The 12,241-nt window shown below is 33.3% G+C and overlaps 2 protein-coding genes across 2 annotated transcripts; both read right to left on the bottom strand.

The window, feature by feature from the left end:
• Positions 1-438: 438 nt before the first annotated feature.
• Positions 439-8,872, bottom strand: LOC108692336 (guanine nucleotide-binding protein subunit gamma-e). The gene is made up of 2 exons (XM_018200534.1): positions 8,707-8,872; positions 439-1,002 (listed from the first exon to the last, which is right to left on the bottom strand). The coding sequence occupies exons 1-2, from the start codon at positions 8,817-8,819 to the stop codon at positions 897-899; spliced, it is 219 nt and encodes a 72-aa protein (XP_018056023.1). The 5' UTR covers positions 8,820-8,872; the 3' UTR covers positions 439-896.
• Positions 8,873-9,344: 472 nt separating this feature from the next.
• LOC108692335 (hemolymph lipopolysaccharide-binding protein-like) lies at positions 9,345-10,824 on the bottom strand. The gene is made up of 3 exons (XM_018200532.1): positions 10,682-10,824; positions 10,248-10,466; positions 9,345-10,045 (listed from the first exon to the last, which is right to left on the bottom strand). The coding sequence occupies exons 1-3, from the start codon at positions 10,779-10,781 to the stop codon at positions 9,747-9,749; spliced, it is 618 nt and encodes a 205-aa protein (XP_018056021.1). The 5' UTR covers positions 10,782-10,824; the 3' UTR covers positions 9,345-9,746.
• Between the last annotated feature and the right edge of the window lie 1,417 nt (positions 10,825-12,241).

The raw sequence follows: 12,241 nt of genomic DNA, 5'->3' as shown, positions 1-12,241 counted from the left end.
TACAATATGTATATATATATATATATATATATATATATATATATATATATACATATATGTGTGTGTATGTAGACATGTAACATTAAGAATAAATTGCATTCATGTTGGTTGATCGGTGAATGGATAGTTTCACAACGCAAGTGCATCGACGAGTGAAATGTGCAGGGCGACGTCGCGCGGCATGCGGCACTTGATTCGACGTCGATCGATCCAGGCGGAAGTAGTTCATTCTGACAAATTTTTCAATTTTCCTCCTCTTTCTTCTCATCTCTGCTTCCTCTTTGTAAATGCAAATCTTTTTGAATTTGATGGAAATTGTTAATAACGCGCGATTGCTTCACAAGACCGATTATATCGAGATATCATTTTTTGTTTTTTTCTTTTCTTTTACTTTTGTTGTACATCTTTTTTTGTATCAAATGACTTATCAATGTACTTTGAGTTATCTCGGAGTATCTTTACGAATAATGATTATGTCTCGAATGGCAGAATTAACGAAGGATAACGATATGGGACGACACGAATCAGGAACTGGCGAAGCCGCACGTCGCGCGATCGTAGAACAGTCCTGGAGGAACGGAACGGTCCGGCAACTAATTTTTGCTCCAGTTTGATCTTCAATCGACAGATTGACTGCGGAATTGATCGTAGCCACGTCTTTATTTCGGCGGGGCCGATGGACGATCGCTTCGGCGATCGAATCGCAGCGAACGTCTACCGGTATCTCTTCCTCTTCCTCTTGCGTGCTTCTCCTCCTACTCCTCCACTCCTCTTCCCTCTTCATGATCTCTGCCTGAGATTTCTTTTGCCGCGGATGAACGACCGACTCCTCTCCTCCTCGATTTGTACGCCCGCTTCCTTCTTCTTCTGTTGCTCTTCCTCCGCTCTGGCCCCGATTACATGATTATGCACTTGCCTTTCTCGGCCCAGGGATTGTTCTTCTTGTCGGGCGCGTGTATCAGTGGGTCATTCCTCTCGTTCTCTTCCACATATTCCCGCATCCTGCCAAGAAGAAGAATAAGAGGGTCAGCTGCGCACCAGTCTCGCGTAATGCTGAAATTACAACCTAGCAACATATGCGTTACTACTCTAGTAGCTTACCTAAGATTATGGCGCAATAAACATGCGATTGTGATTCGTTCTAGTGGAATTAATTTTTCATTACGCGACCCTTTATTTCTTCGTAGGTGCATCTTTTATTTATTCATAACTTACATAACCTACATAAACTAACTAAACTTTTCACGCAAGAGGACGATTAGACAAATCGTCATTTTCAAATATAAATTATAAGTTTCAAAACTTTAGAATATCGTCATAAAAATAATAATAATTATATAATACGTGTACTCCATTCTTTCTATCAAATATATTTAAAATACTTATAAGTTTTTAAAATTATACTCATAAACACAAAAATAATATTTTTTATTTCATTTATCACCAAATTATCCCTGGTAGAGATGTATGCAGTTTTCCTAGAACAGTATCTTTCCAGTTACAGTCTAATATTACTACATTCTCATTAATTGTGTCAATACTGAATAAGGAAATGGACAAAAACATGATAAAGTTTTATTCTATTCATTTTATGAGCGGCTTGCTTATTAATCAATTTAACATCCATTATTTGTTGTGTTTCTGTTCAGTAAATGGATTCAGATTTTACGCAACTTTTGTATGCAACAACTGCAAACAAAGCGTTACATCTTAATTGGGATCCTAAGTAGTTTTCCTTCTCAGTTACTAAGTAGAAGTTGGTATAACTGTTTAGTAACCGCTCAAAGAATGCATGAAATTTCAGAAACCAGAGATATATAATCTATTATTTTTGCATATATATCGGGTTGTCCGAAAAGTTCGTGCCGATGTTGAAGGAAAAGTGAAACGCAGAAAATTTAAATTTTAGTATACATTTATTAAATTATATAGGTTAGTCGGCATGAACTTTCCGGACAACCCAATATATATATATATATATAGAGCTTCTCTAATGAAAGTATTTTCCATTTGGAGACAGGAATTAATGTACACCAAATTATCGATGTACACGTCTTTCGCTCTCGATAATGAATATTTCATTCTCTATATTACGCGTTTTATGGTGAATGCCGGTGCATTGCTCGAAACTTGCCGAAGGCTCGAACCCGGTGTTTTCCAAGATCTTCTGGAGAATGTCTCGCGAGACGTTCATGCACGATACGATTACGATACGTCCGATTTAGTAGATCGCCGATAAATTCGCGCCTCTGTATGTAGAGCGGCCGATGCGAGTCGACCAGCCGGCCAATCGTTCATTTTGCGAGGAAGTCGGTGAAAGGGACTCGGTTCTCGGTTCGCTCGCACGGCCGATTTTGCGTTCAAGGAGAGTCGCGCGCAAAAGCGGCAACGACAACGGCACGAAGCTTTCGAACTTTGTTGCTACTAGATAGTTGCTCGCCAAGCGCAAAATGTCCGTGGAATTTCTTCCTGCGGGATACGAAAGCGCCGGTCGGCCACGTACGAGTGCATTTAACCCTTCACTGCGTTTTATTGCATATAAATGACGGCTGAAAAGCATGTTTAACATTGTCGCTTAAGCCTTCAGCGTCAGAACATGTATGAGTAAATACGCGACATTTGTTTTGAGTGTCAGCTGCAGTGCTTACGCGCACGAATGGCGAGGTCAACGCACACACTGTATAGCTACGTATATTTTTCAATATATTTCTGTAGAGAAGATTTTCTTGATAGTATTAATTCGAATAAAATCGTAAACTAAGTAAATATTTTGTGTAATGAAATGCACTGCAGAATCAAACTGCACCTAATCGTTGTGCGAAATATCTATATTCTTTTAAATTTTTACAATATGAGAAAATATATGGCAGAACAGAAGAAAGTTTAAATCTTAAAATTTAATTATAAAATGAAAAAGTAAAATGTAGTATATACAATGAGAGCAAAAAATATTCGTACAAGGAAATTTGTTATAAAGTCTTATTTGTAGAAAATAAACATTAATTAGCAATTTTATACAATGAGTATATTCTGTTCTAATATAAACAAACGAGCTTAGTATGTATTCCTGATTTAGAAGCTAAATTTCTCGTCTGTACAAATACTTTTTGAGCATTCAAATAATACAATTTTTAATTTCCGCTTATTTTTCGGATGATATATTTTGTATAATTAATAAACATCATTTTGATATATATAATTTTAAAAAACATACAATCTATTTTATTCTTTATGAATAAATTGTTAATTTTCCAACAAGAAATGATCGTTAATTAAATTAAATGTCGAATCGATGTCAAATTAGTGTTAAAATCATCGAATTTATATCGATTCGACATCAATTCGATAATTCATTTCTCGCTGGATAATAACTTACTTTTTAAAAATAAAATTAAAAAAAAAATATTTTCTCTGTACGAATACTTTTTGTACTCACTGTACATTTCTTTTGTTATTTTTTTCCTACATCTATAAAGTATTGTATGAACTGTATAATAAACAAAAGAATATTTTTTTCATATCATATTCCTGAATTCTCTACCATCATAACATTATACGCATAAATTTTATTTGGCTAGCAATAATCATATTTCGTGCTTGATCGGCATTGATTTATCATAGTTCGTGCGGGAATCGCGGACTTTCACTTATCAGAGTCCGTCGCGCAATTTTTAAGTGAGGGTGAATGACCTTCTCCGACACCCGTGTCGTAATGTAATAATAAATCGATTCACGTTTCTGCATCTATTATTTAGCGTCGTTTATATAATGAGCGACAATCAGAAATCAGAGCGATTCTCAGAGTCGCGATGTCAAACGAGAATCGTCGAGCGGATCCGTTGCAGAAATGAAATGAATGCGATTCTGTTCACTTCACGCTCGAATTCACGGTTTGTCTCACTTTCGTGTCTATCTTTATAACCTGGCGAATGGAATTCGCAATTTAATACACGAAGATCGAGTGAAACTATCGGTTGACAAAAATACTAAGGACTTTCTAATATTTCTAGTTAACTAAGTATTCACGCGCTGTTGACATTATATTTATGTCACAAAATTTGAAAGAAAACACGTGCCAATTAATAAGATTAATTCTCTCGAAACCAATTAGTAAAAAGGGACAGAAGAAAATTTAAATCTTAAAATTGAATTATAAAATGAAGAAGTAAAATGTATACATTCCTTTTGATACTTTTTCTCCATCTATAAAATATTATTTCAATTACAATTTATTTTATAAATTAAAAATTCTTGATAATTTATTTATTAATGATCATTAACGCTGCTAAAGTACTGCGAGTAATGAGACTTCCACGGCGTATTGAAAAAACACGACCCACATTGTGTGCCGATGAATGCAACAGGCGTCGGATTCAACCGAGTTTAAAGGAGGTCATCCTAAATTCAGAAACTGAGACGCAACGTCGGCACATATCGTCTCGTCCGCGTCACTGCCATCGTTGTCGATTAAGGACGTTCTCCGAAAAAATCCATTTTCTTTAGATTTTTCTGAAACTTAACAGAATAAGCTTGTTTAGTGTCTTGAACAGATGTGCTTTAAAACTCAATATCCGGAGCGGGATTAAAAATCGAAATATTTCACTTCAAAGTTGAAGCGTTTAAAAAAAAAAAATATATATATACACACACTAAGAAAAATGGTTTGGTTGGATTAAATAATAATACTGATGAAAAACAGACGAATCAGAATTTTCTGATTAAGTTTATTAGAATTCTAGTTGAAATAACTAGAATTCTGATTAATATAATTATTCTGATAAAAATAAGAAGTAGATTTAGTAGATTTTATCAGAAATTTCTGATTCGTCCATTTTCAACCAGAAATTTTTTTCAGTGTATATACATAGGATCCCTATCTAAAGCTTATTCGAAAGTCTTTTTATTCACTGTAAAAAAGTTTTTTTGAAACAATGAGATATACTTGATATCACAAAAAATAATATGAACTTTATCTGAATATGGCTTCTGACTATTCGTTTTTAAAAAATCATTAAACAAAGTAAGTAACAAAATAAGTAAAATCGCTATTTTTTCAACTGGTAGCAGGAGCAAAGGTGGAAGGCATTTCATATTGTATAAAAACTTGTATAAATACATTAACACTTATGGAATATCTTATACTATATAAAAGTGAAATAAATGTTCATAAAAATTTTCATAATGGTGAGCATTAATGTGCTCATTAGGTTGAGTATAACTGCAGTCGGAGAACATCCTTAACGTCGACATTTTGCGCACAGCAATTTTATTTGTCGTGTGTATACGATTGATCTCTTAATTAAACCGGAATTAGATCGTTACAGGGAGAAACTGTCCGTGGCACATGGACGCATCGTTAATGGACGATACGATTCGGCAGGCATGCGGGAAGTAAACGTCGATCTTTTTGTTCCGGTGCGTGGTTCCGCTTGCGGAACGACGCGGAACCGCGGCGCGTTCAGACGTCGACAACGGTCGTTTCCCGCGGCAGTTTTCGACTCTCGAGGCGAGTATCGTGCGCGAAAGCAAAAAATTTCCGCGGTCTCGCGAGACTTCTCGAACAGTGAAAGGCAGCGAGGCACCTGCCTCCACCCCCGCTCCACGCGTCTCCCCCTTTTTTTCTTCTCTTTCTTTTTATCCCTTACCGATCGACCTAATCTCGCGCTCCGATAATACGACGATACAATTTCCACGCCCGCTTCCTGATCCTTCCGTTCCCTTTCGTCTCGTGCGATATTGACGTAATACCGGACCTTGCAAAATACTCGCGATGCAGGTGACCGGAGATGCTTTCAGCAAGCTGTTGATACTTTCGCTCGTTTGCCATCGCATACAAGTTTCGATATTTTTAAGTATTAGTATTGTTAGTGATAATCACAAAAGAAATGATATCCGAAACAGTACTCTGGTAAAAATTTTTCTCAGAATTTTTCATATAATTTTTAAAAATTTCTATATTTTTTTAGAATTTCTATATATTTTTATAACTTTCTCACATTTTTTTATACGAATTGAAACATTTTTCAGAAAATGTACATCTTTTCTCAGAATTTTTCATATATATTAATTATCAAATATCATAAGATAATTCTAAGATATTTCTAAGACTTTTTGTAAATATAATTTCTGATAAAATGTTATAAAATCTAAAAAAATTTAAAAATATTTTTTAAAAATTATGGGATGAAAAAATTTCAAAAAATTTCAGAATTCATTTGTGTGAAAAATTCTGAGAGAAGATGTAAATGTACTTTCCGAATAATTTCTAAGTATTTTTGAAAAATATTCCAATTCGTATAAAAATTATGAGAAAAATTTTCACTAGGGTAATTAATAAAAATAAACAGGAAGGAAAATTTCTTTTTTAGCAAAGCATGTTTATAACGCATAAGTTTCGTTTTACAAACGAATTATTGTAATTTTTTGGATAATATATATTGGATTTAAAATAAGTTGTCTACTAAGGTAAAGAAGTTGTCAATTTCGAGTGCAGTTGTTTTATGTAATTTATAAAACAACAGTACTTTTTCCGTATAGGCTTGATATCTACAAAAGGTCGTTAACATCGCCATTAAATCTATTGAAACGTGAGTTAAATTCGCAGAGCGTTTTGCGAGCATTTAATCTCGCAATAATTCAACCATGCTCGATCATTAGCGAGAGTGTGACATGCGAAGGATATATAATTAACTGGAACCAGACCGACTGAAACGGGAATAATTTTCGCGTAAACTTTTTCCGCACAATTCCCACTTAGAAGTGGCGAAATCGCGAAGACATTACATCGAGAGACGATCGAAACGCAATTGGGGCCAGCTGTGGCACAATTAGATCATCATCGATCATTGAGTCATCATAATCGTCGCGTCAGGTTTTGACTCTCGCTCTCTCATCGCGCTCGCGTACATAATAAATGCGCGTTCCCTGAAAGTAATCGTGTGTGCCGCGAAAACGCGATTAACGCGAACACGCACCATCGTCCAAGGAGATCCTGTCCCTTCACGTAACATGGGGACGCTGTGCACGATTCAGCCTTGACTGTCAGCCAGCAATCCGCGCGAGATGACTTATCTGGGAAAAGGCGCTGCGCTTCGAGGCAAGAAAAATGTGATCGGGAACACCGGAACACACCTACGCCGTAATCTGAAGCGTGCATTTTGATTTGCACGATCGCAGTTTTAACATGTAGCAAAAAACTCCGTTCCACATTTTGCTCATATAATGGATTTTTCAAATTACATTGATCAATTCCTGAAATGATTCCTGAGATGATTCTTTTTTAAAAAAATTAATAAATTTTAAGATAAATTTTAAAATTATGACTTTAATGTCTAAAATATTTTGTTAATTAGCTGTCTCATGTTCTTTTTAATTTTTTATAATTAATAAAATATTTTTTACTTCCATTAGAGAAGCTAAAATAGGAGCTCACTTATTTTATTTTTTCTTTTTCTGTTATATTTCGAAAAAAAGCTACTTGTAGTAATTATGGTTAGTAAATACAAATAAAAAACACATTATTTTCTTTAATTTTTAATAATATTATCTTTCAATTGTAGGAAATACAGTTGAACCTTGAACGATAACAACCTGCGTACGTGATTACGTAGGTTTATACACGAGTCAATTCATCTAAAAAGACATTCTATGATCACGCATCAGCGAAAATTACATCGTCCATTATTAAGGAACTAGAAAGTCACGGCTGTTACCGTTAAATAGCCTTCGCATTATTTACTTTGTACGTAGAGAATACTTGAAGTATTCAAAGAAACTTGTCACGAATAGACACGCCCGTTATGTAAAAATTAAAAATTAAACACTATCTCGAGATCACAAACATAATAATGTTTCCTGTATTTTAAGTATTATTTAAGTTGTATTAAAATCTAGTAATTATTTAGAGATCTAAATATACAAAAAATGTGTGAAAAATTAAAGGAAGTGTCTTATATGTCTAACATAACAAATCAAATATTATGAACATATGGAACAAGTACTTATGAAAACATATATTATTGAATAATATAAAATAATAAATGAAAAATAAACCCAAGTACTTATTTTTTTTATCTTAGTTGCATCTAATAACAAACAAGTGCGAGATGAATTATTCGTTCCGTTTAAACGGGGCAACAATTTAAAAAGAATAAAACTAGCTTCTCGGACTTTCTTAAATAAAATTAAATAATAATTAAATATCTTCTCAATCATGCATTTAAATACAACTCATGAATTTTAATAAAAATAAAAAATGACAGAGCTGTTCTACGTCTACAGAGTTAAAACATTATTGAATATTAATATAAAAAGACAATTGTATTAAATTAAATTTATATGTAAACGAACATATGTATATACAAACAATTGGTTTATAAATATTATGGTGAAAATTTAGAAAATTAATTTAAGACTTGAATATAATGGTAATGAAAATCTCAAGGATATCACAACAAAAAGTAATAAATTTTTAATTTCTGAAGAAAAGCTCTGCTTCAAAAACCTATATGAATCTACAATCGACGGAAATTGCAAGACATTTTCTAGGGCGATCTATGTACGAGAGTGACAGTCTTCTCAAATTTACAGACGTGCGTAAATGATACGTAAGCGGGGAGGAAAACCGATGAATAATTAGCAAATACAGGAAACAACGATAACGACGATGATGAAAATAATGATTCGACTGTGCCACGATGGACTTACGCCGCGATGCTCTTCGACAGGGGCCATCGTTCCATGGACGCCTGGTACTTCATATTCTCGATCTGCTTCTTCAATGCGTCCTTATCCATGGTGGCGAGTACACTGGGATCCATGGTTACAGCCGCACCCCCCTTGTCGCAAATCGGGAACGGGATAGCGCGTGCGCCTACACAGGAAAATCAATAAGGATGGCTTGAGAGTAGCTATCGGACGCTACGTTCGTAACTCGGACGATGGTCTCGTCGGGGTTGAAAGGAAACTCGGCTCCACGAGAGAATGAGCATCCGAGATCTTATCACAGTGATCTACCGATCACCGGCGATAGATTCATTTGTGAAACATGACGAATGCAAACCGATATAAAGAAACGTCAGATGAAACTGCGAAGAATATGCTTGCTATTGCCTTTTGCATACGCAGTTTGCTGATCCATAGTTGAGAGATACATAGAATACAAATGCCCTTTGACCTTTGAGTTGCGACGAGCCTCTTCCACCCTTCCCATTTCAATGTTCTCAATAAGAGATGTTTAAAGAGATGTTCTAGTTATAACTCGAGTCACTTAATTTATATCTTCTCTTAATTTCAACTATTATAATTAATCTAGGACATTATAATAACACTTTCATTTTTTGTTCATATTATATTATTTATCAATCATCCTCTTTATCTTATCCTATTAAAAGTACATTAATTAAAATTTTTTAAAGAATCAACGTATTTTTTTTAAATATAAGTCTTCTTACACATTTTCTAATATACATTATGCATGTTCCATGGTATTTAATATCTCTATTTAATATCCCTAAAGATAATCGTTAGTACAAAAATAGCTCTTATGACCTATAATCACCTTCATTGTAAGATTAATCTAAGATTAACCCCATTAATCGTAAAAAACATGCCTGCGTTGTTACTGACGTTAATTTGATCTTAATAGCATATCTTAGAATGACTATTTAATTATAGATAGTCTTTGATAAAACGCATACTGTTACCACGTCTGATTACGATCTTGCGTTCACGTAATTTATGAGAATTCAGAGAGTAATTTCGCAGAAGAAAGCAACTGCTGCAGTGCATTCGAGATCATCCATTCCTCCGTCTTTTAGAAGAACTCCGCAATGCTGTTTTCCATTATAGTTGTCAGGCTCGTTAGCGATTTTTAGTGTCCATTTTGAGTATCCCGTAGCTTCCAAAGGCTCATCCATAATCGTGTTCCAATCGCCCTCTTCATAGAGATCGTGCACGCCGAGCCATGCCTGATTTATTTTGTTCTCCTCTAAGATGTGCAGCAGCAATTTTTCCTCCGAATTGGAGTTAACAATAGCCAAATGACCTACATCGGGGATTAGGTAGATTTGCGTTAATCCGATAAAGTTACGTAATTTTGCTTTTCGGTTTTAATATACTCTTCATATAAAAGAAAGTTTAATAGAATTCACGTTGAAACATTATTGGCCATAGAAGATGATAAAAAATGACAGAGCAATTCGATGAGCTGAGAGAATCATCAAATAAAATCACTGTTAGAAACTTACCCCCTTCTTCAATACAAATTCTACGAGCTTTGTTCCATGACAACTTGCGAAAATGAAGTTTATGAGCACCTATACCAGGTGTCATAAAGTAATCGCTTCCTGCTTTTTCTATGAGATTGATACCGTCTTGCATTTTCAATTGACGCGGCCCGTAAATGTAAATAATCTGCTGTGCCGGAGACAAATTTCCGTTTGCGTTTGGTAATAATTTGCCTGAAGCTGTAGGAAAATCTTATGAATTTTTTGACATATTTTCCTCTGCAAACGATTACGATGGATTACATATGCATAAGGTAAATTAAATGTTATTAAAAATAAATATCAATTTAACATTCAATTATAATATAATATTTCTTTCTTTCTTTTCTTTAAGTTTCAGATAAATTACCAAAGCGAGATATATTTTGCAATTATTTTCTTATATATTAATTTACTTATCAATCTGTTGATTGCTGTATCAGTTGCAATTGCATTTTCCGATGCCACACGGTATATTATCGCATATAAAAACACTACTAACACACGTCGCAACATGATTATTATACTATTATACGTTGAAAATATAAAATTCTCGAGAACAAATATTACGACAATGATGTGACAATGGATGCACTTATTTATATTATGTGATAAAAACTATACTACCTACTCAGTAAGGAAATAGCGATAATTCTTCTTGATATCACACTGTACACTGTTTTTACTGAATATTTATATTTTATAAATATTCAATAAAAACAAATTGTAATATAAAAATAAATTAATTAATAAAGTTTATTATTTTCTTAAAAATTTATAAAATACGTTGAGTTGCACGTTTTAATTAATTAAAAAATAAATTCTTTTAAATTTAATAAATGTATCTCTTCCCTATATGCGTGTGTGTATACTTTAACACGCACGATGTATAATATTATTTATCAATTCAAACTATTTGAATGTATTAAATTATCGCAACAGGATTCTCACTGATATTCAATTATCAGTATTTCTTGACCATTTATTACAATATCATTAATTAGAATAATCATATATGAGGTATTGCGATTAAAATATCACATAAATTATTCATAAGTTGCCAAATAAAATTGTGAATAATCATATTTAATTTATCCAATACGATTGTTTACAACAAATATTAAATACCTCTTATTTTCATGCTCCTCATTTAATCTATTAAAATTAAGAAATTTATAAAACAATTTATAGCATAGATTGTGAATCGTTGTGAATCGTGAATTCATTTAACGAAAAATTTCATTTGTTCCGTTAATATATATTAATAGATGTTTCACAATCACAGTTAAATAAACGCCGCAATTAAACGAATCTTTCGCAAAACGGAAATATAATGTAACACATGGATGCTATGCGCGCAGGAAATGCAGCGTAATTGCAATAAAATTTAAACATCACTGTAATGTATGATTTACTGCTAACGTAAAGTAACAATAAATTGTTGTATTTTGCAATATAATGATTGCATGATTTTTATATCGTACTCACATTCTTGCGAAGATACGGAAAATTTACAGTTAATTTTTGCGTTCTATTTAATAACATTCATAATTAATCATTAATTATTTGCTTTATGATGCAACAAAACTATTTTGAGATTTTACATAAATTAATCTTTCTATTATCTAATTAAAATTTTTGCATTAAATAATAATAATTATTATTTTATGCTTAAATCGGTTTGCATTCGTCGCTATTAACTTTAATTAGTAAAATGTACAAAAAGAATAAATCGTGAAGAGAGTATGGTACTCACCTAGGCGAAGAACAACGGAATTCTGCAGCGACGTGACTTTAACAGGCTTCGCTTATAGAAGCCTCGGAAAATCCAGGCAATCTAATTTACTGATAATTTCACCACCAATATCGTCGTCAATGCAGTTGCATTCGTTGAAGGGATCCTTACTAAAAAAAATCATGTCACAATGTTATGATGAAATCATATAATTAAAATATATAAGTCACGTAACGGATTG

This window comes from Atta colombica, unplaced genomic scaffold (genome assembly GCF_001594045.1).
Source record: "Atta colombica isolate Treedump-2 unplaced genomic scaffold, Acol1.0 scaffold7, whole genome shotgun sequence".
In the NCBI taxonomy this organism is placed as follows: Eukaryota; Metazoa; Arthropoda; class Insecta; order Hymenoptera; family Formicidae; genus Atta; species Atta colombica.
The sequence above is the reverse complement of the archived record's forward strand: the minus strand, read 5'-3'. Positions and strand labels throughout refer to the sequence as shown.

Bases quoted from the DNA above. Each gene is read 5' to 3' on its own strand.
- LOC108692336 (XM_018200534.1), bottom strand. From the start codon at position 8,819: ATGGATCCCAGTGTACTCGCCACCATGGATAAGGACGCATTGAAGAAG. The intron at 1,003-8,706 runs GTAAGTCCATCG...TCTTCTTGGCAG, and splicing joins CTGTCGAAGAGCATCGCGGC to GATGCGGGAATATGTGGAAG.
- LOC108692335 (XM_018200532.1), bottom strand. From the start codon at position 10,781: ATGTTGCGACGTGTGTTAGTAGTGTTTTTATATGCGATAATATACCGT. The intron at 10,467-10,681 runs GTAAATTAATAT...ATTTTCCTACAG, and splicing joins AGCAATCAACAGATTGATAA to CTTCAGGCAAATTATTACCA. The intron at 10,046-10,247 runs GTAAGTTTCTAA...TCCCCGATGTAG, and splicing joins AATTTGTATTGAAGAAGGGG to GTCATTTGGCTATTGTTAAC.